The 27,849-nt window shown below is 39.1% G+C and overlaps 1 protein-coding gene across 1 annotated transcript in view; it reads right to left on the bottom strand.

Moving 5' to 3' along the window:
* Nucleotides 1-27,849, bottom strand: part of RYR3 (ryanodine receptor 3) — a 3,250,282-nt gene that overhangs the window by 1,583,428 nt on the left and 1,639,005 nt on the right. Inside the window, exons 29-30 of the mRNA XM_044074157.1 lie at nucleotides 7,509-7,735; nucleotides 7,186-7,267 (exon numbers count right to left, since the gene is read on the bottom strand). Of these exons, the coding sequence (XP_043930092.1) occupies nucleotides 7,186-7,267; nucleotides 7,509-7,735 (309 nt within the window). The remainder of the gene's footprint in view (nucleotides 1-7,185; nucleotides 7,268-7,508; nucleotides 7,736-27,849) is intronic.

The raw sequence follows: 27,849 nt of genomic DNA, 5'->3' as shown, positions 1-27,849 counted from the left end.
AGGGCTCAGTGCTGGGACCACTCCTGTTCAGAATATACTTCTCTAAAGTCAAGGCTAAAGTAGAGGGCCTCTGGATGACAAACTTTGCCAGTGACTGCAAGGTGGGGGCAATCACTGAATCTCCCAGTGATGTAGATATCCTTCAAGAGGGTCTAGATTAGACAAATGATTGGTGCCAGAACCATGGCCTAAAACTAAATGTGAAAAAAATTCATTATCATACCCTTTACAACATCAATAGCACACCCCTAAGATTAGACTTAGAGGTGAGAGATCTAGGTACATATACAGATAGCAGCCTGAACTTTAACTGCCATGTGTCCACAGGGGTAAGGAAGTCCTTCTATGTGGCACAACATATAAGTAAAGGTATGGCATCCAGATCCAAGGAAATTATAGAACCGCTGTACTCAGCCCTCATTAGACCAAAATTTGAGTACAGTGCTCCATTTGGCATGCACTTGACTAGGCACTTAAAGCAGCTGGAATGACCTCAGATGTTTCTCACAAAGAAAATGCAAAGTATAAACAATATGTGTTATGTGGATAAACTAAAAGCCCTATCCCTTTAATCTTGTCTCCTACTGGCTATTGAGGAGTGACCTATGCCTGACCTACAAGGCACTCACAAATCCAGCCCTGATGGAACTGTTACACATCCACAAGTTAAATAGCACAAGGGTCAGCTAATCTAGGGATCTAAACCTACTCAGCGACTCAAACAAAACATGCTGGAGAGACAGATATGTTTTTCAGAGATTGTCCCTTCTTTGGAACAGGCTTCCCATTCACATTAAGCAAAGCTCCTTCCTGACCCTCTTCAAATGCAGTTTGGATCAATGGATGGGGAATCACAAATTCACATCTGGGGTAAATCCTATGTCCCTTATGGAAGGGGCAGTCTATAAGACACTCAAGGCATAGGCACAAATCCATGCCATCCTCTTGCCCCTAGGGGCCATATATTGAATATTTGGTTATATTGGCTAGGCTTGTAAGGGTTCTTAACTGATTCACTCCAATGGAGTTCAAGAAGTTTGCACTGTAACTTCCATTGGGTGGACCTTAAGCCTTTTCATAGAATCAAACTATGTCCTCACATTTCAAACAAATGTTCTTATCTCTGGAACCATAAGGATTATTAAAGAAGTATAAATGGCAAACTCGTCAGCACAAACTATTTTTATAGTGATAGTATTCTTTAGGTTCTAGGTCTTTAACCAAATTTTATAAGTCACAGTAAACACAGTAACTATTACATTTGTAATATTTTCTAAACAACTTACAATATCTTAGCATCCACATAAGTTACACGCATACTGTCAGCAGTGTTTTGTTCATCTAACTGTGAGCTTTCATATGATTCTAAGGAGTTCTGTCTGTGTTACTTGGTTGTTGAAATATTTAGAAAAATGTGAAAATTATATCTATATAAATTAATATTATAAAAGCAGTTAATATTTATTTACCTGCACTCGACAGAGGTCAAATATTAATGTAGTTAAGTTTGATACTGTGTAAGCTTTAAGATGAAATCTTTTCCAACCTTGTACATAGAATGTTTTTGGAATTATTGACGCAAATATCAATCAGTAGGAGTTAACTGCAGATGCACCTGGAGGCATCAATCGGATGTAATGAGTTAAGCCATTAGCCTAGTAATCTCCTATGAACCTATAAACCTATAATATATGTAGAGTTGAAATGTTTTCTCTTACTTCTGCAGAGATGAATGTCAAGATTAATGCTCTTGGCTTAACCTAATAAGTTTTTTGTGTGTGTTTTAGCAGGTGAGCTTTAACAAAAAGAGAACATTGAATGCAATGAAAAGCATTCCTTTAGCAATTAAATGTTCAGTATATGTTGAAAAGTCTGCAGCTGAGGGAAGCTGTACACTCTGTTCTTAAGTTTCCATGGAGATAAGCTGACCACAGATGCAGCCAATAAATCTCAAGAGTTCTGGCATAGTTTGCTTGGAGAATCATACAATTAAAAAGTACAAGGGCAAGCAGCTTAGTAAAAAATAAAGTTTGAAATTATTGGAAATGAACAATCTTTCAATGCATTTAATGGAACAGTTTATAATTTAGTTTTATTTAAAGATAGCTAGTGTACTTTTTGTAAGGCTAAAAGTTAATATTTTCTCAGGGCATACACGCTGTTATTCACATCTGGGAAGGAAATAAAGATGAGAAGAACAGACAACAATTAACATAAGTAGATGCACAAGCTGTAACATGGGCTTTAGTATGAATAACTTTAATTTTAGGTTAGGTAATGGCTGTGGACATAGCTGTTGATTTTGGGATAATTACTCCTATCAGGAAGGTTAAACTTCATAATTTGAAGATGTAAATAGTATTATGTGTTTGTTTTAAGCTAATAGGCTATGAGAAAATTCTGGGGGTGTATTTGTTTTTTGTTTGAGGGTTTTCATTAAAACAAAATGTGACACAGGTTCAAATGCAGATAACAAGAAACAGCTTATAAAAGATCAACCTATCAAACATTACTGGGTGCATGTAACATAAACACTGGAAATAGACATTTAAAAAAGCTGTCATATATAGATAGAAATAATACCCTCTTAGCATAATGACTATACTATCCATAGTATTTTGGAATGTGAATGGCCTCGTAGATATAGAAATAAGGTAAGAGCATTAATGCAGAGTGCAAAAGAAGTCAGCATGTAAATTTGATAAAGAAAGGATTTCAGGATAGATTTTCAGCAGAAAATCAGGGACAATGGAAATAGTGAGCACTTACACTAATTGCTAGAGGTGCTCCAATAGTGATAGAATTGGCACAATCTAATAATCATAGAAATGTGATCATATGGGGCTACTGGCAAGGGAGAAGGATTACAGTGGCATGTATTTATCTTCCACCTAAAACTGCTATTATGTCACTTAAAATTTGGGGAAAAAAAACATAAATTTTCAGCAGGGAATTTTACTTATAAGTGGGGACTGGAACTTGATTTATAATAGTGAGGATGTATCTGAGGGACCTAGAAGGGAAAATATAACAGACAAGATATGATTTCTGAACAAATTATGAAGATTTTTGGTATGGAAGACATGAATTCAATAGTAGGAACTTGAGAATTTACATATTATTCCTCAAGGTATAATAACTGTGCTAGACTAGACATAAATTTTACTTCATAGGAACATGTGCATTTAATTGAAAGCGTCAACAAACATCCAATAACTATTTCAGATCATGCGCCAATAAAAACTAAGATAAAAATGCAGGGTAATGAAGTAAAAATGAGACACTGGCACTTTTCCATCTATCTGTTAAAATGCAGAGGAAGTTAAGGACTAGGTAGTGGAAATTATTCAAGAGTTATTAGAAAAGATAAAATTTTCTTCAGAAGTTATATCTAGTGAGTGGGATAAAACAAAAGTGTAGTTTAAAGTAAGGTAGAAATAAAGGAAAAGATATGTTTAAAAAGTAGCGGGAGTTATTCAGAGGGGCTGAGAAAGGTTAAAGTATTGCAGAATAAGGGTAAATCTTACAGAACAAAAACAGGTGCAACTGCAGATGCTAGAGAAAATAAGGGAGTATCTGAATAATATGCATGAGTTTAGAAACATTGTTGTTAAACAACTGTTTTTGATAATAACTCCAGAGCATAAAAACTTTTAGCACAATGACTTAGGCAACAGAAATTAGAAATGGTTGTTGCCAAACTTAGGGAGCCTAAAAGAAGAAAATAACTAGAGATCCTGTAGAGGTATTAAATATATTTTAGAAATTTTATAAAAATGCGTACAAAGCAGAGAAATATGGAAATCAAGAAAAAGCACAAATGGAAATACTTATGAAGACTTAAGTGTGCTACGATTAGAGGTAGATGATGTTCAATAATTAATAGTTAAGATAGGACAAAATTGTGACAATCAATCTGCAGGAAAGTCTCCAGGAGTTGATGGTATTTCTGTGAAAGTGTGGAAGCTAGGAGGGAAGAAATTGATAAAGATCTGGAAGGTTTTGTTTATAGGTTCATAGGTTGGTACTAGGCTATCGGCCCTAGGGCCTATACAAGCCTAGCCATAATTCCCTGGCTATTTCTTCTCATACTATTTATTTCCCTGGACCCCTGTCTAGCAGGGTGACTGACGTGACCCCCGGGCTGAATTTCCTTTCTCCCATCCAATCATAAGTTCATAGGTTTAGCATTATTTTAAAAGGAGGGGAAGCAACAACATCCTACAAGAAAGCTGTGGTTGCTGTAATACCTAAACATGTCAAAACCCCACCAGACCCATCTTCATATAGGCCCATTTCAATTTTAAACCATAATTATAAAGTGTTTAGGTCTACAATAGGTGAAAGAATTACAAAGGTGTTGCCAAAAATTGATAGCTATGAATCAATGTGGTTTTGTGGAAGGGAGGTAAACATTTTGACAACATTAAGAGAACAATGATGATCCAGAGGGAAGCAGAATGTAAGAAAATACTGCTGTTGATGGTGAGTCTTGATACAGAGAAAGCATTCGACAGAGGAAGCTGGGATTTTATGAGTAAGGCAATGGAAACATTTGCATTCCCCTGATACAATAATAAGGTTAATTACTAGGACATATGAGGAATCAGAGGAAAACAAATTAAAGTAGGGGGGGTTCCTCTCTGACAAGCTGTGTCTGAACAGAGGAACCAGGCAGAAGTGTCTTCTTTCCCCTTTGCTATATGCTTTATGTTTAGAGCCATTGGGAAAGAAAATAAGGGACTCAGAAATTCAAGGTTATAATTGGTATGGTAATCAAGAAAAGTTGGCTTTATTTGCAGACAATATTATTCTGCACCTGATAAAACCAGAAATGGACATTTCAGTGCGTGGATCATTTTGAGATAATATCAAGTCTTTTTGGGATACATAATTAATGAAGATAAAACAAAGGCTGTAGATGTAAACTATGTACCCACACACGAATTGGTTCAGCAAAACACATATTTATGGGGACATGATAAAATGAAGTACCTAGGAGTATTGATTACAAAGGATTCTGTTATGGCAGCTAAGGATATGTGGGAAGAGAGTACATAAAATATAATACAAAAACTGAGAAACTGGAAGCGCTTGTTTAATCAAGCAGTGAAAAAGTTTTTAGTCCCTTTAGTTTTATATGCAGGTCAGGCATATTTTTATCAACCCGAGGAACAAGTTGTAGGCAATAGTTAATAAAGAGTCAAGGGAATTTATCTGGGAGAGAAATATGGCAAGGTTCAAATGAAATAAGTCAATCCTTCCAATGGAACAGTGTGGTTTAGGATTACCTGATCTGAATGGATATTTAGAACTACACAGTTAAAGCTCATATCTATATCTATATCTATATCTATATCTATATCTATATGTATATCTATATCTATATCTTTATCTATATATATATATATACATATCTATATCTACATCTCTGTGTGTGTGTGTATATATATATATATATATATATATATATATATATATATATATATATATATATATATATATATACACACACATATATATATATATATATATATATATATATATATATATATATATATATATATATACACACACACATATATATACATATATATATATATATATATATATATATATATATATATATATATATATATATATATATATATATATATATATATATATATGGGTCTAGGACTGATGCATGATGGTGCTTTTCACCGAAGGCTTAATGGCTGGGCATATTTACGCGAAAGTGCTTTTAACCGAAAAAGCCCTTTTGCGTATGTATGCCTGCAGCCAGAGGGAGCCATGGGGGAATGACTGTTGTGGAGATTGTACTACGGTGCGGGTAAGGAAATTTTTTCCTTCTCCCCACTATAGTGCGATCTCGACGTGACAATATTAAAGTAGGGGGTGTGTGTTGTTTTTCTTTTTTTTTTTTGACGGACTTTAACAAAAGTGCTTTTTCGGTAAAAGCGCTTTCGTTAAAGTGTGTTCAGTGATTTTGGATTCGGACTGTTGAAATTTCGTTAACAGTCCTAGATCCATATATATGTTTTCCCCTGTGTTTTGTTAAAAGTTGTTTATTCTACAAGTATAGAGGTTGTGGTTTAATGTTGATGGTATGGATAGCTGAGCAGTGGAAATGATGACAGTGTGTAATGTTGCGACAGGTAAGTGGGATTGGAGGGGTGAGAGGTTTTGTGCGTGTGCGTGTGGGTTAGGGTTAGGGTCAGGGAAAATTGAAATATAAGTTTGTGAATTTGTTTTTTAGGGTTAGTGTCAGGGATAGGTTAGGGGATAGATGTAGTGTTTGTGAATGTTTGTGTGTCCAAATGCGTCTTGTGTATTGGCAATGTTATGAAAAGGTTTTCATGATGCTAATTTGTAGGGTTATGATTGAGGGAAGGGGCATTGTTAGGGTTATGATTAGCACCCATTACTAAGGTGGTGTAGGGTGAACATGTTAATATGTTTTTTCTTTTATGTATATGTATGTTGGCCTATGTCTTAAGTAATAATTCACTAAAGGTGTTAAAAAAGACAGCTGATTCAGTTTAAGCACATAGATTTTAGTAAACTGGTCACAAAACACATAGCTGTAGCAGCCATTCATCTCTTACAGAATAATGGTAAATCTAAAGGTATTTGTTCCAGCATCCTATGAATAACGTAACTCAGAGGTAACTTAGAGGTCATGCTGAAATGTGTGCAGGAAATGCAAAACTGTCAACTCAGCAATAATATGAACTCTGCTGTACTGGCTACTCCTGCAACAGTTGCATACTAATTGCAATAACAGATACCAAAGTGCATTAGAAGGTTGACTATTTTTTTCTTTTTGATCAGATGACTTGTTCAGATTGAGGTCTGGTGCCGCACAATGTATTGTGGTTGTGATGCTATTAGATTACCATAAATGTATATGTGCCTAACTATATGTCACCAAAGTCTATAAGGCCAATGCTTATCATTCTGACTAGACACAGGCCTCTTTGAGACTGAAAGCTAAAGTCAGGTAGTATATGAAAGACTTCCTCTTTTAGAAGGTTTTGAAAGACCTGCAATATATACAATGCACTTGGAAGTATGGAACTAGCAAAGCAGGAATTTGCATGGCAAGTGCCTAGGTTAGAGTTTTTCTGAGAATATATAGAAGCAAAATTTCACAAAACTGACCCCCATGAAGCCATTACTTACTGTGGTTATGTCTGGAGCTGCTCCAGATTTCTTAGATGAAACTGAAAGATCATCAATTTGCTTTTGTGCCTTTGAAGGGAACCTAAAAAAATGAATACATGAACAAAAATTTTATTAAATGCAAGGGTTTTAACGTGTGCGCAATTACCATACTTCATCTAACAGGAAATTTCTTAAAGCAGAATTAACTTCTTGTTCTACAACTTCTCAAAGATTAAACATATCATGGTGGGCAGATTTACTGAATACATATTAAAACAGCAAGCTTCACCATGGATGGTGTTTTTCTTATCTTCAAAACTTTACCAGGCATTTTATCTAACCTTTGTTTATTTTTTTGAGAAGAATCATCAAAAGCACTCTCAGTTGTGCTTTCTGAATCTTGCCTTTCTGCTTCCTGAATGGTGCCATGTTTGAAGGTGGAATAGCACTCCACAGGCATACTCAAACGACAGAACACCATGTCAGCATTACTATTCTGCGTGCCAAATGTCTTGTGGGTGACCTTCAAGCATGGTGGGCTATCAACAGTTCCATCAATTCTTGTAACCTAAAGAAGAAATGGTATAAAAATCAGCTAACAAAAGTGACTGGTTGTCAGTCTTAATGTAATGCAATGACATGATGATTAAATCTAAGAAAAATATATCACTTGGGCACATATGTATACACAGACACATGCACACATATATAATCTTATATATTTAGAAATGCATGTAACATGTTATGTACACTATATGCATCTGTACTTCATTTGTTATCCGTGCATATGTGTGTGTGTGTGTGTGTGTGTGTGTGTGTGTGTGTGTGTGTGTGTGTGTGTGTGTGTGTGTCTGTGTACGTGTGTATGTGTATGGGTTCCATTCCAATGATCCATCACTTTATCTAATTACAGTTTGTTTAAAAAAGTGATCTAATCACTGTTGATCTAATGTTATTCTCCAGTACATTTTAACCAATTATATCTCTGATGGGGTAAGTTTATGTTTTTTATAACTCATATTACTTTTCTTATACATTAATAAGCAATATTGCAGTTTGCTTTACTAGACAGTGCTAGATTGTGCAAGCTAGTTGTGCATTTTCAGCATTTTCCCCTTTCTTCCACTGTGGTGTTACCAAGCAGTTGTTATATATACATTAGGGGAGGTGTGGTTTGCTTCCCACGCAAGTGGTGCAGGTGGGATTGACCCCTGAAAAAAAACATTTTTTCTTAATTTTTTTTTGAGTTATGTTGGGTTAGATGAAGTGTGTTTAGATCAGTTGTGCTAGATTGTTTAGATTAAATGACATATATATGCATACATTCTCGTATGTGCACTTGTGTGTTTTACATATATGTCTACATATATATAAAATTAGACACACACACACACACACACACACACACACATATATATATGTATGTATACATATATATATACATGTCTGTGCATATATATATATATATATATATATATATATATATATATATATCTATGTCTGTGTACTACCAAGTAAACAAATGTAAACTAAAACATATTATGTGCCTAACTTCTATAAAAAGGTGACTTATTATCATGTGTTCACATAATATTCAGGAACATGAGCTAATTTAGCTGCAATTTATTTTCATTTATGCATTATTCTTATTTTTACTTATATATTATTGATAAAAAAAATATAAGTAACTATACACTTTGGAACTTTAATCTTAACCCTGGCTTTGTGGTATAAAGGGATGAATCCCTGACTATGAACCAGACAACTTGAGTTCAACCAGTGGCTTGGCCACTGGTATAGCCAGGCAGGGGTGGAGTGGATAATAGTGACTGGTTTACATGGGCTTGCTCAACCTAGAGGAAAAGAACTGGCCAAAACTGCTCAAATTTTAGCAGACACTTGTATGACAACAGTGGCTGCAAAACAGGAGGACATAGGCTTGACACTCCAGGTCATTGATGATGTCCCTAAAAGGTATGCATTTGGTAGCATGTACTTGGCAAGGAAGTTGACAGAATGCTCCTGTGATGGTACAGCTCCTCATGTCAATCTCAAACGGGTGTACCCAGGAGCCTAACCACACATCTTTGATTGCTGCCTGTATGGCTGCTGTGAAGAAAGAGAGGACTGATAGACAGCAGGAAATGGGAAGAGATAAGATATAACAAAAAAAAAAGAGTCTTTGTTTAATTTAGAGATAACTTACACTAACAGTACTTGTTCAGATAGATCATTGATGCAGTAGTCATAACAATATGGGATGTATCCTGCCAAGAACTGGATGTCTGGCCATTCTACAAAGCACACGAGTACATGCTGGTTTAAGATGAATGTATGGCCCACAAAAAAATCAGAGCATTTTTACCCAACGGGAAGGCTGAAGCCTGAAGCTCTGTAAAAGTTTAGTCAGAAAAATAATATTATGTCAGGAAGGCAACAGTGAAGTAGGATACCCCACCATACCGTTGGAAGAGGAGCAAAGAAAGAAAAAAAAGGGGGAAAGGTGGTAGGTGCTAATACCGCAACAGAATCCTGTTCAAACATCTACAATTATGGTAAGTTAACTTACGCAACTGCACTATTTTCCTCATTAGATTATTGATGTGGTAACCATGACTATATAGGATAATTGCCACAGCATAGGGAAAGTTGGTGGATGGGGAGGATCCAGAATCTAGAAGTTGTAGTATGTTTTTTGCAAATCCTGCATTAACCTTTGAAAATCTAGCCTGTAATATCTAGTAAAGGTGTGCACAGAAAACCGTGTAGCTGCCCCTAGGATAGAGTCCTGTGCTTTCCAAAAAGGCAAAAATTTGTCACAGTTCTGGTGCAGTGAATTTTGGCTTCCTGAAGGGAACTTATAGCATAGTGTGCATAACAAAAATTGGAATTCCTGAGACAGCCACCTGGAAACAGTTTGTTTACAGATACTGATTACCCATTCTTATTCTCATCAAAGGAAACAAAAACTTTGTTGGAGTTCTAAAATCGTTTGTCTCTATCCAAGTAAAATCTGAATTGTTATGGAAATTGATTCTTTCTCCTGTGTTTTGGGGTTCAGGATAGAACACAGGAAGATAAATGGTGTAACTTAAATGAAAACTCAAAAACAACTTCTGTCATAAAGGAAAGGTTGGTTCTAAGACTCACCTTGTTCTTATGGCCTGAACCTCAGAGATAACCTTTGGCATAAAGGAAGGGCTGGTTCTAAGATTCATCCTGTTCTTGCTGAAAATATGGGAAGTTTGCATAGAAATTAGAGTCCATAATTCAGATACCCATCTAGCGAAGGACAGAGGAAACAGTACAAAAGTTTTCCAAGTGAGAAATTTCAAAGAAGAAGAACTGGCTGCAGACTCAAAAGGGGAAAGAATGAACTTTTCCAACACAAAATTAAGATTCCAAGGAGGTGCCATTTATTTTTCAGCTGATCCACTATGTAAAACTCCTTTCAAAAATTGTTTAACTTGGAATGAAAAAGAAGGGGCTATCCAACATCAGATACTCAGAAATAGCTGAAAGGTGTACTTTTATAGTAGTGCATGCTAGGCCTGAGTTGAGAAATCCTCACAGGTACTGAAGAACCAGTGGGTCCACACCTTGAAAGAGATCTTGTTCTCTTTCACAGCACCAACTAGAACATCTTTCCTGTTTGGCTAATTATGATTTTCTAATAGTCGGTTTTCTACCTCCTTGAATAGTTGCTGCACATCCTCAGAAAAAAGGCTGCCTTAATGGGATCAAAAAATTATCATCCATACTGTTAGATGGAGATTTTGAATGTTGGGGTGTATTAGGGATCTCTTGTCCTATATCAGGAAATCCTGTCTTTGAAGAAGTTTTTGGTAATTACCCAGACCTCCCAACCGTCCCGAATTACTAATTTTTTTCTGAGTTTTGGGGTCCCAATAATGGTGTGCCACGATTCCCGAGTGGCACCCCTTCATTTCCGATTTTTTTTTCAATATTTTTAAAACTTTTTAATTTCTCCGCTTTTGGAGCTGACGTCATCACATGCGTGATGACGTCAGCTCCATCAGCCTGTCAGAATTAAGCTCAAGGGACATCTGTGGGCTGCTGGGAGTGCGTCTGTTTGAATACTGGGACTGCCGTCTGTTTAAGCTCAATGGACTGCTTGTGCCATTATGGATTTTAAGCTTGTTGCCAGACTGCTTGTGGTGTTATGGATTTAAGCTCATTTTGAGCCAGATGGGTGGATTTAAGCTCATTTTGAGCCCGATGGGTTCTAGACAGAACACAGAGTTGCCGCTGTAAGTCAGTATACACTAACAGCTGTGTCCACGTTATTTACTTTTGTAAAGGAACAGTTTTTTCGAAATTCAGGTATTATCTTGCCATTTCTTATTTTTCTTATAAAGATGTCAGTCTTCCTGTCTTTTATGCCTATTTTGCCCTCTGATCAGTCATTAACAGCTCGCGGTAACTGAAACTGTGGTCTTGTGGTTAACATATTGAATTCCAAAATAAAATAACCCAAAGATTGCCAAATTTTGATGCAAAGAGTCTGCCAACAGGTTCATGCATGAAACGAAATGGTACTGAAATGCACATTTACCCTCCCCAGTAAGGTACCAACCTAACTGAAACTGCTGTATGGGTACTGGGCAGAAGTTAGAACACGGAGCTGCCAATGTCTGTATGTGTGTGTGTGTGTGTGTGTGTAGAGCTCAGAGATATTCAACATGTCAGCAATGCATCAGCAACACTATTTATATATATATAAATATATTGAGTCTCTCCTATTTCCATACATCAGCCATCCTCACTGAATACTAGGCTCTTTAATTTCAGGCTCATATTGTATATCATTCCTGAAAGTTTCTGAATTCCAGTCTGGTACATTGAGTATGATCAAAAAACATCTAATATGCAAGTGTCAGTACCAGGGTACGATATAGCACCATTGTATTCCTGTCTGATGTGATACAAATAGCCTTTGTTACTTGCAGTTACTACCTTGCTGATTTTCAAAAAGATGTAGAAAACCAAAGCAGGTACTATTAAAAGTACATATTGGTAAATATAAAATATGTTTAGAACAAAGGATATTGTACTTTTATAGTTGCTGTTTGTTTTCTAGCTTATTTATTTAGTTGATGTTTATTTTACTTTAGCAGTATTTAACTTGCAAGTAGATTTAATAATTGCCATGAATGCCCCCCCCGCCTCCGAAAGATGTATCCACTGAGATAGTTTTTAAAATCCTGTAGACCAGGACTGGGTAATTATAACCTCCTCCTGCATGCTATGTGTCTCTGCTCAAGTCACTTAACTGAGCAAACCTTTTAGTTTACACCTTAAAATGTGTAATTAATTGATTAGCTGCATGAATTAACACCTGGAAGCTAATGTGTGGCATCGGCAAATGCTTATATTTATGAAGCTAGAATAAGACATGCATTAGAACAGTATAAGACAGAATGCATTTTCAGAGTGAAAGTTAATGGCTGACACACAAAAGACCTTTCCTGAGGAAATAAGAGAGACTGGGATGAATGAGGGGTGATGGGTTAGGAATGCACCAAATAAATGTATGGAAGTTTGGCAGAAAAATGGGGGAGGCAAGTTTTTGATTTCCTAATTCTCAAAGCTAGCACATTGAACTGGGAAAAGTATAAATCTTTTCTGTATTTGAATTTGTCATCATATACTGCGTTTCTGTATAAAAGCATTTCCATTGGGGTTCGGAGTAAAGCTGAATACCTTCTCCCCAGCTTATTTATTATAACAATGTAACTTTAAACAGCATACCTGCTTATCACAATTTTTTTATACAAACTCATGCTACTGAATGTGCTATTTTGAATACATATGCCTTTTTCAAGATTCCTAATTAAATTGAATAAAACATAAATAATGCATTTTATCTTTTAAATGATTCCAAATTAAACTGCAATATAAGATCAGTTAAGTATTTGAAATTTGTTCCTATTTTGGGGCTGTATTCCCCCATTACTGGCTTTGTCCAGGTTTTTAGTGCTAAGAGGTTGAGAGCTATGGTGAGAAGTGAGAACTGAATTCACTAAATGATAGCCATTTAAGTTTCAGTCTAACTGTCTTTCAAGAAGCTGATGATTTTGGCATAAGGGTATGTTGTTCACTTCTGACTGTAGTGCACAGGGTCCTGGGTTCAAGCCTTAGCAGTTAAATGCATGGTGGTAACATGTTTTATTCTAGCAACTTTCCAAAATTATACAAGCAATGATTAAAATGTGTCTCTTGTCCCCCCCCCCCCCCGACAAAAGAAAACTGAAATTGAAAATAAGTGCAAGAAGCTGTGCAAGATGCCTATGGCTTATACTACTGTCATTCTATTTATATATTTACACTTTTATGATGGAAATGTTCCTAAATGGGCAGTTTGTGTCATTGGTTCATGCATTTTGTTTCATTGCCTACTAGAAAAATGTTCAAACAATACATTTAAAATGCAATTTTGTGTGTGTGTGTGTGCGTGTCTGTGCGTGTGTGTGTGTGTGTGTGTGTGTGTGTGTGTGTGTGTGTGTGTGTGTGTGTGTGTGTGTGTGTGTGTATGTGTGTGTGTGTAAGTAGACTTTTATGATGGAAATGTTCTGAATTGGGCAGTTTTGTCATTATTGGTTCATGCATTTTGTTGTATTGCCTACTGGAAAAATGTTCAAACTATAAATTTAAAATGTGATCTAACTTAAGTCTAACAAGTGTGCTGTATTATACAAGGAATATAATTTAATAAAGTCAGGAAGGTGTATCAAAGAACACATGTATGTTTCTTGTTTTGTGTGCAAGGGGCCTATGATTTGAAAACAGCCCAAAGGTAATCTTTATCCACCACTGGCCAGATGCATTTTCTTTGGATGTGGTGTGGGTTTCTATGCTGTTTCAATGAATGTGAGTTTCAAGGGCAGAGACGTTTTAATGCCAAGTATATTTTGATTGTGAGACAATAATATTGCTTTGTTTAGCAGATACTATTCGTGTTTGTGCATTGTGCTACAAAATGTAAAAATAAAATCCAAATAATCATTGTAGAAGTAAAGCAATATGCACACATTAGTGTTTATGGTAAAGGGAGTGAAATAGCCAGGTAATGGGACACTGGAATGGCTGCAGGGGGACTTTGGTGCCATATTTTGGTTGTCTGTTCTTCAGTTTGCATTTGAAAGTTGTCATCCCATAATTCCATTGGAGTGGGCAGGGTTATTTAATTATGTATGCACATTTTATGTTAATCAGTGTACAGATTTGAACCTATTTTTCATGGGCCTTGTCCAGATATTTGATGATTCCAGGTTGAGAGGTATGTAATTACCCCAGGCTAGATGCATGAGAACAGAGAACATGCATTTGTGTAAATAAATTTACCATAACAGTAGATACTCTATCACTCACACCATGGTGCAAAAAAAAAAAAAAAAACAGAAAGAAGGGGTAAGGAAGGAGGGTGTTTGGGTGTTTGTACTGTAACAGTGATCTATCTGAACATCTGCTGTGATGGTAAGTTTACTTACACAACTGCACCATGTTCATCATTACATCACTGTTACAGTAGCCTAATCTATATGGGACAAATACTAGAGATTAGAAGGAAAAGGTAGAGGAAGAAGGAACACAGTTCAGGAGCTCCTGGATAATAGGCTTAACAAAGCCTTCTTTGGACCTATAGAAAGAATCCAGCTTTTGGTGCTTTGTAAAAATGTGCACAGAAGACCAAGTTGCTGCCTCAAGAATATTTCGGGTCTACCCTTATCCAAAAAAACATAGAAGAAGCCAAAGCCCTTGTAGAGTGGACTCTGACTTAACTCGGAAGTTTCTTGTTATGGTGTGAATATCAAAAAGCAATAGCATGAGACAACCACCTAGAAAAAAAAAGTTATGTACTTACCATAATGTTCCATCTGTGTTGTCTATTTTCATTCCCCCTCAACTGATGGGTTCAGATCTGAGGTGTTGGATCTGACTCAGCCGCTGTAAAAGCTTGTAGCAATCCAGAACTCTTACGCTTCTCCCTTACCCACAATGCATCCTCCCTATTACCTCAGATCTTGTTTGCAAGCAATAAAGAAAGACATACTCTTACAACTTTATACATATATATGTATAATTTAGATAACGAGAGAGCGAGAGGGAGAAAGAAAGAGGCAATGCCACATCTGGAGCTGGTTATGTTGGAAAAATATAACCAAGCTGTTATATCCTCTCGATCTTCTAGAATAAACCTAAAAAAGTTTGGGGGTTGGTGGCAGGGGGTCGAGGGGGAATGAAAATAGACAACACAGATGGAACATTATGGTAAGTTTATAACTTTTTATCTGATGTTGTCAATTTTCATTCCGTCCTTGACTGATGGGACAGAGTCCCCAGCTACTTAGAAGCTTGGGTGGATTCAAGGAAGGGTACTTCTGAGCACCACTGAGCCAAAAGATGCCCTACATCTGGACACCAGATCCAACTTACAATGACAGATAAAAGTGTGGGTGGGAGGGGGGCCCAAGTTGCTGCTGAACAAATATCATCCATGGAAGTTATTGACTGGAAAACTGAAGAGGTAGCTACAGCTCTGGTAGAATGAGCCCGCACTTTGTAATGCAAAGTCATTCCTGGTTTGTAATAAATAAAGGAAATACAGTCTGTAAGCCATTTAGCTAAGATCACTTTAGTTACAGGTGAGCCTAATTTTAAGTCAGCAAAGGATACAAACAATTGATCAGTCCTTCTGATATCTTTTGTCCTATGAAGACAGAAACTTAATTGTCTATGCACATCTAGTAAATGTAACAAGTATCCTCCTTTGTTGGAATAGTTCAGAAAGAAGACAGGTAGATTAATACATTGATTAGTGTTGACATGTGATACTACGTTGGGCAAAAAAGATGTATTGGTCCATAAGGAGACACTATCCTTATGGAAAATGAGATATGGAGGTTTCACCAACAATGCCTGAATTTCCAAAATTTGTCTGGTGGAAGTGATGGCAACTAAAACCAAGGTCTTCCAAAACAAAAATTTAAGGTCACTCACAGGGTGGTAGAATCAAGGACTGCAGTATCAGATTGAGATCCCACGGTGGTGTAGGATCTTTAAAAGGGGGTTTAAGAAGAATTGCGCCATGCAAAAAGGCTTTGCATAGTTTATGAGAGGCTAGTGAATGGCCATCAAATCCAATGTGAAAATTTGAAATTGCTGCCAACTGGACTCTCACTGTTGAAGAACTGGCTCCTTGTTTGAACAGCACATGACTAACTGGGGCTGTGAAAAGGTCTCAGGATTTTAAAGAGCACAGTGTACAAATCTTTTCCACTTACTAGCCTAAAGTTTCCTAGTGGATGGCTTAAGGGAAGACAACAAGATGTGATGAACAGGGGAAGAGTGTATACATTTTCTGTCTATTATTGGAATTGGAGAAATCAAGCTGTCAGTTTCAGGTTTGGAAGGTCTGGATGTGTCATACCTGTTGGGTGAGATGGGAGGTCTGGAGCTGGGTCCAGAATTCAAGGTTGGTGAGATACGTGAGGCCACAGGATGAGAAACCTAATCTGTTGAGGCCAAAAGGGGGCAATATGTTTGACTTTGGTCTTCAGCATGGCAACTCTCTGAAGAAACTTCAGAATTAGGGAAATTGGGGGGATATGCATAAAGTAATTTGGAGGGCCAATTGTGGAGAAAAACATCCCTTGGTGACTCCCCCTGTGGGGGGATTAGGACAAAATACTTGTTGCACTTGTCGTTTAGGAGAGATGCAAAGAGATCACAGCAAGGCTTGCCCTATTTGCAGAATATTTGTTCTGACAATTATCGGTTGAGGTACCATTCATAAGGTAACAGTATGCACCTGCTCAGCTAGTCTGCTAGCATGTTGGATTTCCCTGGAATATGCATTGCTAAGAGAAACCAGTTGGAAGATATTGCCCATTGCCACACCCTTAGTGCTTTTAGACATAGGGGGTATGATCTGGTTCCTCCTTGTTTGTTGATGTAACAAACCACTGAATTATTGTCTGTTTGGATTGCAATCATTCCTGATGGCAGAGCATCGTGAAAGGCTTGCAATACTAAAAGCACTGCTCTCAACTCCAGTACATTGATATGCAAATTGGCTTCTCTGCGGGTTCACATGCCTTGGACTGTATTTCCCAGGTAATGCCCCCCCACCTTAGTTAGGAAGTGACCGTGGTCACTATGGTTCTCAGCTGCAAGGGGAGAAAGGGATGACCCTGTAGCAATTGATCTAATTGGATCCAGCACATTAGACTTTTCTTGCACAAGTTGGTAATTTGTATTGGATTGGATAAGTGTAGTTGAAGAATTAACCACTGAGATGCCAACATTCATTGGAGAAATCTCATGTGAAATCTGGGTAGCAGAACAAGGGTTATCACTGCCGCCATTGATCCTACAGCTTGTAGGACCAGGTGAGCCAAGACTATGGTACTGCAAAGTATCTTGTTGACTTGTGACCTTAAAGTTTGAACTCTGGGAAGGGGAAGAGAGCCTATTGTTGACCTTGTGTCTAGTAGTGCTCTTATGTATTCTAGAATTTGAGTTGGCTCTAGATTTGACTTCTCGAACTTTATGGTTATTCCTAACCTTGTGCAAGTGTTGATGACTTCTTCTCTAGCCATAATGAGTTGATGCCTAGTTGAAGCAGTAATGAGCCAGTCATCTACGTATGGAAGCAGACAGAATCCTTGCAGTCTCAAGTGAGCTGCAGCTGCTACCGCTGCCACATATTTGTTAAATATCCTGGGAGCTGTGGTGAGGCCAAAGAGCAGTGCCCTGAACTGATAATGACTGACTTCTAGCCGGAAGTGCAAAAATCTCCTGGATAGCCTGTTAAGTTTTATATGATGGTACGTATCCTTGAGATCTATTGAGCACATCTAGTCATCGTTTTCCAAAAGTGGAAGAATCAAACTTTGTCTTTAGAACAAATCTGCTTAGATTGCTGAGATCCAGCATTGGTCTCCAGTCCCCTGTTTTATTTGGCAAAAAATGAATCTTGAGTAAGTTCCGGATCCTTTCTGGTCTGGGGGTACCTCTTAGATGAATCTTTGGTTTAGCAGCTTTTGTATTTGAATGGCTGCTTAATCCCCCTAATTGGGTGGAACATTGGGAATCTTTCTGGAAATTGGAGAAGGAAGGGAAAATGGAATTATGCATCTTCTGGATACGGTCCTCTGCACCCGAGTATCGTTTGTTAGCTCTATCCAGGCTCTCTGGGAAGAATCGGGCCTCCGTTCAGGAGCGCTGGAAGGGTTTGCCAAATAATGGTTCTCTGGACCCTTGATGCTGTGGGCTTAATCTGCCTTGAGGGTGGCATCTACCATTTGAGTTTCCCCCTCTGCCTTTGGAGTAAGACACTCCACGTGTCCTAGAAAGATTCTTGTGATTTCTTGAACCACAGGTTTCCACCTCCCCAATGATTCCTCGAGAATGATCTTTGGAAGATGGTAAAACACACCCCCATAGCAGAAAGGCTCTTTCCATCCTTCTTACACCTAGACAACATATCTTTTACTTTGGGGTCAAAGAGAGATGTGCCATCAGAAGGAGCATTGACGGACATAGAATTAAAAGGCTCCGTGAAGTCACACAAGCACCTCCCGGAATGTCTCTTGATGGCTATGTCTGAACCCACTGCCCTTGAGGTTCTTTCTGCCACACTGGAGATAAGTCTCATGGACGAGTTCAATATCAATTGTAGGGTTGTCAGCTATGAGTTGACAGAGTCCTTCACCTCCTCAGACACAGTTCCTGTAAGGGTATCTCACAGTTCCTTTATCAGATCCCTTTGTAATCTGGTGAATTGTTCCAGATAGTTCAGGGACCTCAAGGAAAAGGTTCCTGAAGTGTAGACATGCTTGTCAAACTTGTCCTTCACCCATGACTCCTTGCTGGGGGCGGGGGTGAACAGAGGAACTTTCATCAGCTAGTTTCTTTCTGGTGGTCACTGCTATGACCATGGCATCAAAAAGGGGGCCCTTGGACCAGAACTATTTGTCTTCCGGAGGGGTCATAATTTTGTCAGGCTTCCTTGATATGGACTCAGTGTAGTCAGGCTCCTTCCATGCTCACCATAAGACCAATTTGAGGACCTCATTGGCAGGCAGAATCACCCAAGAAGTAGACAGGCTGGTACCAAATACCTCCAGAAGCACAGATTCCTTTGATGAAGGATTGCTTGGCTTCCAGCCACCTCTCTGTTTTAGGATTTCAAGGATGTCTCCTTGAGACCAGATCTAATTTGTAATGAGTTATAAAGGTATGAGGATTTGCCCAAGTTGCAGCTGCAAATATGTCGTCCATAGAATGCCAACATAAAAATACTGACAAAGTTGCTATGGATCTAATTGAGTGGGCTCTTAAAGGTTTTGGTAATGAGACACCCAATTTATTGTAACCAAAAAATATGCAGTCAGTAAGCCATCTTGCCAAAGTTACCTTTGTAACTGATTTATCTATTTTGTAGTCTACAAAGGAGATAAATAGTTGATCCGATTTTCTAATTTCTTTTTTTTCTATGCAAGTAGAAATGTAACTATGAGCATCTAACAATTGCAACATGTATACTCCCTTGTTTTCACATTTTGGAAAGAAGACAGGCAGATTGATGGACTGGTTGATATTGGATTCTGACACCACCTCAGGAAGGAAGGAATGATTGGTTTGTAATGTTATCCTTTCCTTATGAAAAAATCAAGTAAGGAGGTTTAGAGGCAATGCCTGAAGTTCAGAAATTCTTCTGGCTGAGGTAATGACTACTAGAAAGATTGTTTTCTAGGTCAAAAGTTTAGGCATGAATTAAGGCCTGGAGTAGTATAACCAAGTCCTGTGGTGAAGTAGGGTCTTCATAAGGTGGTCTCAGTAAAAGAATACCTCTCAAGAAGGCCTTACAACGCTTAGATGAAGTAAGGGAAGAATTTTCAAATCCAATATGGAAGTTAGAGATTGCTGCCAATTGAACTCTAATGGTTGAGGAGCTGGCTCCTTCACTGAAAATTGTCACCAAGAACTCAAGGACACTTTCTACAGGGGATGAAAAAGGGTCAATGTGTTTCTGATCATCATCATCTTCTCTTGGCTGTTCCCGTTAGGGGTCGCCACAGCGGATCATCTGTTTCCATTTCTCCCTGTCCTCTGCATCTTGCTCTGTCACACCAACCACCTGCATGTCCTCTCTCACCACATCCATAAAACTTATCTTAGGCCCTCCTCTTTTTCTCTTACCTGGCAGCTCCATCCTTAGCATCTTTTTCACAATATACCCAACATCCCTCCTCAGCACATGTCCAAACCAATGCAATGTCGCCTCTCTTGCTTTGTCTCCAAACTGTCCAACCTGAGCTGACCCTCTAATATACTGATTCCTAATCCTATCCATCCTAGTCACACCCAGTGCAAATCTTAACATCTTTAACTCTGCCACATCCATCTCTGACTCCTGCCTTTTTGTCAATGCCACCGTCTAAAATCCATATAACATAGCTGGTCTCACTACCCTCTTGTAGACCTTCCCTTTCACTCTTACTGGTACCTGTCTGTCACAAATCACTCCTGACACTCTTCTCCACCCATTCCACCCTGCCTGTACTCTCTTCTTCACCTCTCTTCCACACTCACCATTACTCTAAACTGTTGATCCCAAGTACTTAAACTCATCCACCTTTACCAGTTCTACTCCCTGCATCCTCACCATTCCTCTACCCTCCCTCTCATTTACACACATATATTCTGTCTTAGCCCTGCTGACCTTCATTCCTCTCCTCTCTAAAGCATATCTCCACCTCTCCAGGTTCTCCTCAACCCGGTCCCTACTCTCAATACAGATCACAATGTCATCTGCAAACATCATAGTCCATGGGGCTTCCTGTCTGATCTCATCTGTCAACCTGTCCATCACCATTGCAAATAAAAAAGGGCTCAGAGCTGATCCTTGATGTAATCCCACCTCCACCTTAAACGTATCTGTCACTCCCACCGCAGTCCTCACCACTGTCACACTACCCTCGTACATATCCTGTACCACTCTTACATACTTCTCTGCCACTCACGACTTCCTCATACAATACCACAACTCCTCTCTAGGCACCCTGTCATATGCTTTCTCTAAGTCCACAAAGACACAATGCAACTCCTTCTGACCTTCTCTGTATTTCTCCAACAACACTCTCAGAGCAAACATTGCATCTGTAGTGCTCTTTCCTGGCATGAAACCATACTGCTGATCACTAATCATCACCTCCCTTCTTAACCTAGCTTCCACTACTCTTTGCCATAACTTCAAGCTGTGACTAATCAATTTTATCCCTCTGTAGTTACTGCAGCTCTGCATATCACACTTATTCTTAAAGATAGGTACCAAAACACTTTTTCTCCACTCCTCAGGCATCCTCTGACTTTCCAGAATTTCATTAAACAATCTAGTTAAAAATTCCACTGCCATTTCTCCTAAGCACCTCCATGCTTCCACTGGTATGTCATCTGGGCCAATAGCCTTTTCATTCTTCATCCTCTTCATAGCTGTCCTTACTTCCTCCTTGCTAATCTGTTTCACTTCCTGATTCACTATCCCCACATCATCCAACCTTCTCTCTCTCTCTCTCATTCTCTTCATTCATTAGCCCCTCAAAGTACTCTTTCCATCTACTCAATACACTCTCCTCACTTGTGAGTACATTTCCCCCACTATCCTTTATCACCCTTACCTGCTGCACATCTTTCCCAGCTCTGTCCCTCTGTCTAGCCAATCGGTATAGGTTCTTTTCTCCCTCTTTAGTGTCCAGTCTCTCATACAACTCTCCATACACCTTATCCTTAGCCTTCGCCACCTCTCTCTTTGCCATGTGCCTCATCTCCTTATACTCATGTCTACTTTCTTCATTTCTTTGACAATCCCACTTCTTCTTTGCCAGCCTCTTCCTCTGTATACTCTCCTGTACTTCCTCATTCCACCACCAGGTCTCCTTGTCCTCCTTCCTCTGTCCAGATGTCACATCAAGCACCTTTCTAGCAGTCTCCCTTACTAGTTCTGCTGTAGTTACCCAGCTATTCGGTAACTCTTCACTGCCTCTCAGTGTGTTTCTGATGCACCCCAAAAATGAAATTGTTTCCATTTACTTCTGTAAAGCTTTCTTGTAGAAGCTTTATGGGAAGATAAAAGTATATGATGGACAGGGGAAGAGAGCATAGGTTGTCTGAATATTAAATGAAGTGGAGAAACCACACCGTAAGCCTTATGTTTGAGCTATCCAGGTGAACCATGCCTGTCAGGTGAGACAGAAGGTTTGGAACTGGATCCAGAATCCAAGGTGAATAAAGCAGATGAGGCCAAAGAAAGGGAAACTAAATCTGTCAAGGCGAGTAAGGTGCGATGAGAATGATTTTGCTCTTCAACCTGGCAGCTTTCTGCAGAAATTTTGGGATCTTTTTGGGGGTATAATCATAGAGGAGACCGGGGGGGGGGCAGTCATGGACTAGAGCGTCCCTCAGTGATTCTCTCAGTGGGGGGGGGGATCAGGACAAAAAGACTGCTGCACTTGTTGTTTAGGGGAGAAGCAAAAAGATCTCAGCAAGCCAGGTCCCACTGATGAAAAAATATTTTAGTCAATTTCATGTAGAGAGACCACATGTGAGGTAGTAGAATGGACCTGCTCAATTTGTCTGCTGTCACACATTAGAAAGCAGTCGGATGAGATAGCCCATTGCCACACCCTGAGTGCTTCTTGACACAAGGAGTAAGATCTAGTTCCTACTTTTCTGTTTATTATTGAATAGCAATTGTCCTGAAAGAGAGAGTGTCTTGGAAGGCCTGCAATGCTAAGAGCACTGCTCTCATCTCCAGGACTTTGATATGCATATTTTCCTCTTTTGGGAACCAAATGCCTTGGATTGTTTTGCCCTGGAAGTACCCCCACCAATCTGGGATGAGTCCATGGTCACTAAGGTCTTGGGTTGATGGAGAATGAAAGGACGGCCTACTAGAACCTGCTCTGATCAAATCCACCACAAAAGATAATTCTTGCATGCCTGAGTAATTCTTATTTTGACTGACATTCATTGATAAAGAATTGACAATTGTGTTGCTAGCATCCACTGAAGAATTCTCATATGAAATCTTGCTCTGGAAACTAAAATTATGGCAAATGACATTGACCCCAGGGTCTGAAGAATCAAACAGAGTGAAATTTTGATACTGTGAACTATTTTTTTGACCCGGAATCTTATAGCTTCTACTCTCACTAGAGGAAGAGAAGCTGTTACTGATACCATGCTGAAAACTGTTCCTATAAACTCCAGTATCTGAGAAGGTTCTAACTGAGATTTGTTCTAATTTACTGCAATCCCTAGAAGGGAGTAAGTTTGGAATACTTGATCTATCTCTCTTATGAGTAGATGCCTGGTTGGGGCAGTGATGAGCCAGTTGTCTAGATATGGAAACACACGGAATCCCTGCAGTTGCAAGTGAGCCGCTACCACTGCCAAGCATTTGGTTAATACTCTGAGGCTGTGCTGAGACCAAAGAGCAAGGGTCTGAACTGGTAATGACTGGCTCCCAACTGGAAGTGTAAGCACCTTCTGGACTGTCTGTTCATTTTTATGTGATAATACATGTCTTGAAGGTCTATTGAGCACATCCAGTTGTTCTTGCCCAAAAAGGGCAAAATGGACTTAACCATGACCATCCAAAACACTGTGTGTCAAACTTATTTGTTCAAGTTGCTGAGATCCAAAATTGGTCTCCAGTCCCCTATTTTCTTTGTCACTAAAAAGAATCTTTAGAAAGTTCTGGATTCTACCTGGTCTGGTGGGATGTTTTGGATTACTCTTTTTTTTCCTAGCAGCTTTTGAATTTCTACTGCTGCTGTTTTCCCCTGATTGGCTGGAACATTGGTAAACTTGCATGAGGATGGAAGTGGAAGGGAAAAGGGAATTGTATAACCTCTGGAAATGATCCTCTGCACCCACGTATCTTTTGTGATATATAGTCAGGCTCTCGGGTGTAGGGATAAATGACCCCCTGATTGCATCCATTGGGGGACAATGGGGCCTCCTTTCGGGAGCGCTGATAGGGTCTGTCTGACAAAGAATCTCTAAACCCTTGGATTTGTGGGCCACCTCTGCCACGTGAGCAGCAACTTCCATTTGAGTTCTCCCCTCTGCTTCTGGGGGAAATGTCTCCATGTGTATTTTGGAAAAGACCCTGAGAAGTTTTGAACCACATTTTGCATTCTACTCAAAGGTTTCTAGAGAATGTCCTTTGAGGGGTACTCCCACAGCAGAGAGAGTCTTTCTATCTTTTTCACACCTGGAGAGTGTGTCCTTCACTTTGGGGATGAATAAAGAGGTTCCGTTAAAGGGAATATTGACAAAAGTGGTCTTGAAGGGTTCCACAAAATCACATAAGTTCATCCAGGCATGCCTCCTAATAGAAATGCCTGAACCCAGTGCCCTTGAGGTACCCTGAGCTGCCTGAGAGATAAGCTTCATGGATGAATGTGAAATGGACTGTAGGGTAGCCACCTGAGACCACAGAAGCCTGAGTCTCAGCAACAGTGGTCCCTGAAAGAGAATTTGACAGTTCTTTTATCAAATCTCCTGGCAGCCTACTGAAATGTGCCAAGTAGTTCAATGACCTAAGAGTGAAGGTCGCTGAAGCATAGACATGCTTCCTAAATATGTCCAAAGCCCTAGACTCCCTATTACGGGATGGACAGTAGAATTTTGTTCAGCAAGTTCCTTCTTAGTGGCTGCCACCATGACCATGACATTCACAGGTACTCCCTTACTCTAAAACTCCCTTCCTGCTGGTGGTGACAGAATATGATCTGGTCTCCTGGGGATTGGTTCAGTGGGTCTATATTATAACATCGAAGTTCAAAAACTTTGAATGTTATAATATCGAACCCAGTAGAGTGAACGCTTGAAACAGTGAAGCTGCAGAACACCAAATACTTTCCTAGGGAAAGTATTCAATGGGCCGTTTCTGCAGCTTCGCTATTTCCTCAACTGTGGAGCAAAGGTTATGGACCGGGGTAAGGTAAGTGTGCGAATTAAGGTGAGTATGCGACTGGGCATGGGTTAGGTGAGTTAGGGTTAGGGCACGGGTCAGGTAAATGTGTGATTGTGTGGACGTGAGGGTTAGGGTGGGGTAGGTGAGTTAGGGTTAGGGAGCGGGTAAGGTGAGTGTGCGATAGTTAGGGACCTTAGGGTTAGGGTTGGGTTAAGGTAAGTGGATAGCTAGTGGTGTATGTCTGGTTTAGTGTAGGGTTTTGTGAAGTGTATGTGTGTAGATTACTTATTTTGGTGTACTTGAGTTGTGTGTATGTTTGTCGGGACAGCAAATTTTTCCCTGGGAAAAAATTTGCTATTCTGACTGTTCGGTTTTCTGGTGTTTCGATTGAATGGGATCGATATTATAACATTCAATGTTTTTAGACTTCGATGTTATACTATAGACCCGGCTTCAACTGAGTCAGGCTCCTTCAACATTCACTTACAGATCAAATCAATGAGGTCAACAGTGGGTGGAGTAACTCAGGAGGCAGATGTGTCAGATCCAAATGCCTCCATGAATACCAATTCCTCCAGAAAAGAATTGCGGGAGGAGAACCAAACACTCCTTTGTTTAAGGATTCTAGAATGTTTCCAAATGAGATGTCTTTGGGTAGTGAACTTGGGGATCCTTCCTCTTCATTGAAATTGGTATCTTCTGTGATAGATTCCTGTGAGGAATCTAAATGCCTCCTTTTTCTCATTCTCTTCCAAGGTACTTCCTTGGTGGGATGTTCCGGAGAAGTATCAGAAGAAATGATGATAGCCTGCTGGGTAGCCTGAAGAGGTTGGGCTGCCTGTCAAAGTCAAAGTAATCTTTTTTTGGCATTCAGAATCACACAAGTGCAAACAATGAATGAAATTCCGTACTTCTGGACTCAAATTTGCAGATATCACATAGACTTAATATGACAAGACATTAATACATACATAACTACTTACTATATACCATAATGTTCTAGATAGATAATGCTAACATTGCACATAACTTGAACTCGCCTTAACATTTATTATACATTAATCTCTTTGCTTGCTTGAGTATTGCACAGTACTGGGGTAAGACATTGCATTAAAGACTAATATTGAGTATTGCCCAGAATGAGACATTGATGAGTATTGCACTGTGACTGAGTTAAAGACTAGGCTGTGCCTGTGGAGTCAAATATTGATGCTCAAGGTGTAGAGACACACAAGATCCTTTCTGTCTATGAAAAAGGAAAGTCAGAAATTAACTTTTTCATATTGTCAAATTAAGTCAGCAGAAACAAGTGAGCCTAATAATTCACTATTCTGAAGGCTAAGGTGGAAGAAGTAAAAACTTCCTTCCCAGACTTGTCCAAGACTTTCCCATATTTTTCAGATGGAAGAGGTTTAGTTGATGTGAGGCACAGAATATTGTTTTGACAGAGAAACTGATGCAGGGTCAGACTATAGTTTGCAAAAAAGAATGTAGGGCTGTGTAACCTTAGACAAGTAATCAGATTTTCTGTGGGTAGATGGCTGGTTGTCAGGCTAATTGCTGGCTACAAGGAAGGTGTTTTCTAAGGCTGTTAAAACAAGAGGGACAACTAAAAGCTGAGGCAATTCCACCTGTAATAAATTATAACATTTTTGCTGGTACTCTGGTACTTCTTTTTGTTCCGACTGAAATAACTCATTCTGACAATAGTATCAGAAAAAGACAACTCTTCAAGTGGGGAATCCAAAGAAAAAAAAAGGTTTCTTCACATCCCCCAGTCTGTGGAGTAGGAACTTGAGAAACATAGTCTACATCTAATTCTTTTCCCTCAGATTTAGAATCAAAATCTAAGAGACAGAGGGAAATCTTGTTCTGTTTAAATGAAGGGAAGGCTCAGAATGTAATGAGTGAAAGGCTCTAAATAAACCTTTAGCAAAACCCATCCAAAGTTCATTATCTGTTAAAGCTAAAATGGACACAAGTGAATTAAAATGCATATGTTTTTGCTTCTTTTTCCTGTGAGAACCTCCAGAAAAACAGCAGTCTGAGAAAAGTCCTTACCCCGGGAATCAAGCTCCTCAGAGCTACCCCCACAAAGGAACATCTGCTCCCATATCCAGTGGTAACAAGAGTGTTTCTTCCTTGCCTGAAGAGGACTGCTGAATGGCCAAAGAGGATGTGCCTAGGAGCATGATGATGCCCAAGGAGCAGCACCAGAGGGACAAGAGAAACTGATGAGTAGTCAGAGGAGCCTGATATGGTCACAGCAGAATCACTCACTCACTGATGGCTATGACAAAGATGAAGCTGGAATAAAGACTGAAGCCTCCCACACAGCTTTTCTCTTTTTGGGGATCAGAGAGCAAACAGTCCAGGAGATGGGACCCAGGCCCATCACTCTATCTAAAAAAGAGCCTGACAAGTGGGTAGCAGAACCTTAATATCTTTCTCGTCTCTCCTGACTAAAAGGCATGGTCTGAGGTAACATTTTTAGTGACAACCATGAAAAACACTAATTCTAATCCACAAACCTTTGACAGAAAAAAATAGTAAAAGTTGAAGATAGTCCCCAATAGGGTACTTATTTGCCCAACTTTGTAAATTACTAGCATACCGCTGAAACTGTTGAAGCAACAACACAGAGAACAACTTGCTGGTACTTCAGAGGCAAA

Source organism: Protopterus annectens, chromosome 6.part0 (genome assembly GCF_019279795.1).
Source record: "Protopterus annectens isolate FY-2018-M chromosome 6.part0, PAN1.0, whole genome shotgun sequence".
In the NCBI taxonomy this organism is placed as follows: domain Eukaryota; kingdom Metazoa; phylum Chordata; order Ceratodontiformes; family Protopteridae; genus Protopterus; species Protopterus annectens.
Note: the sequence above shows the minus strand (reverse complement) of the source record. Positions and strands in the feature narration are given on the sequence as shown.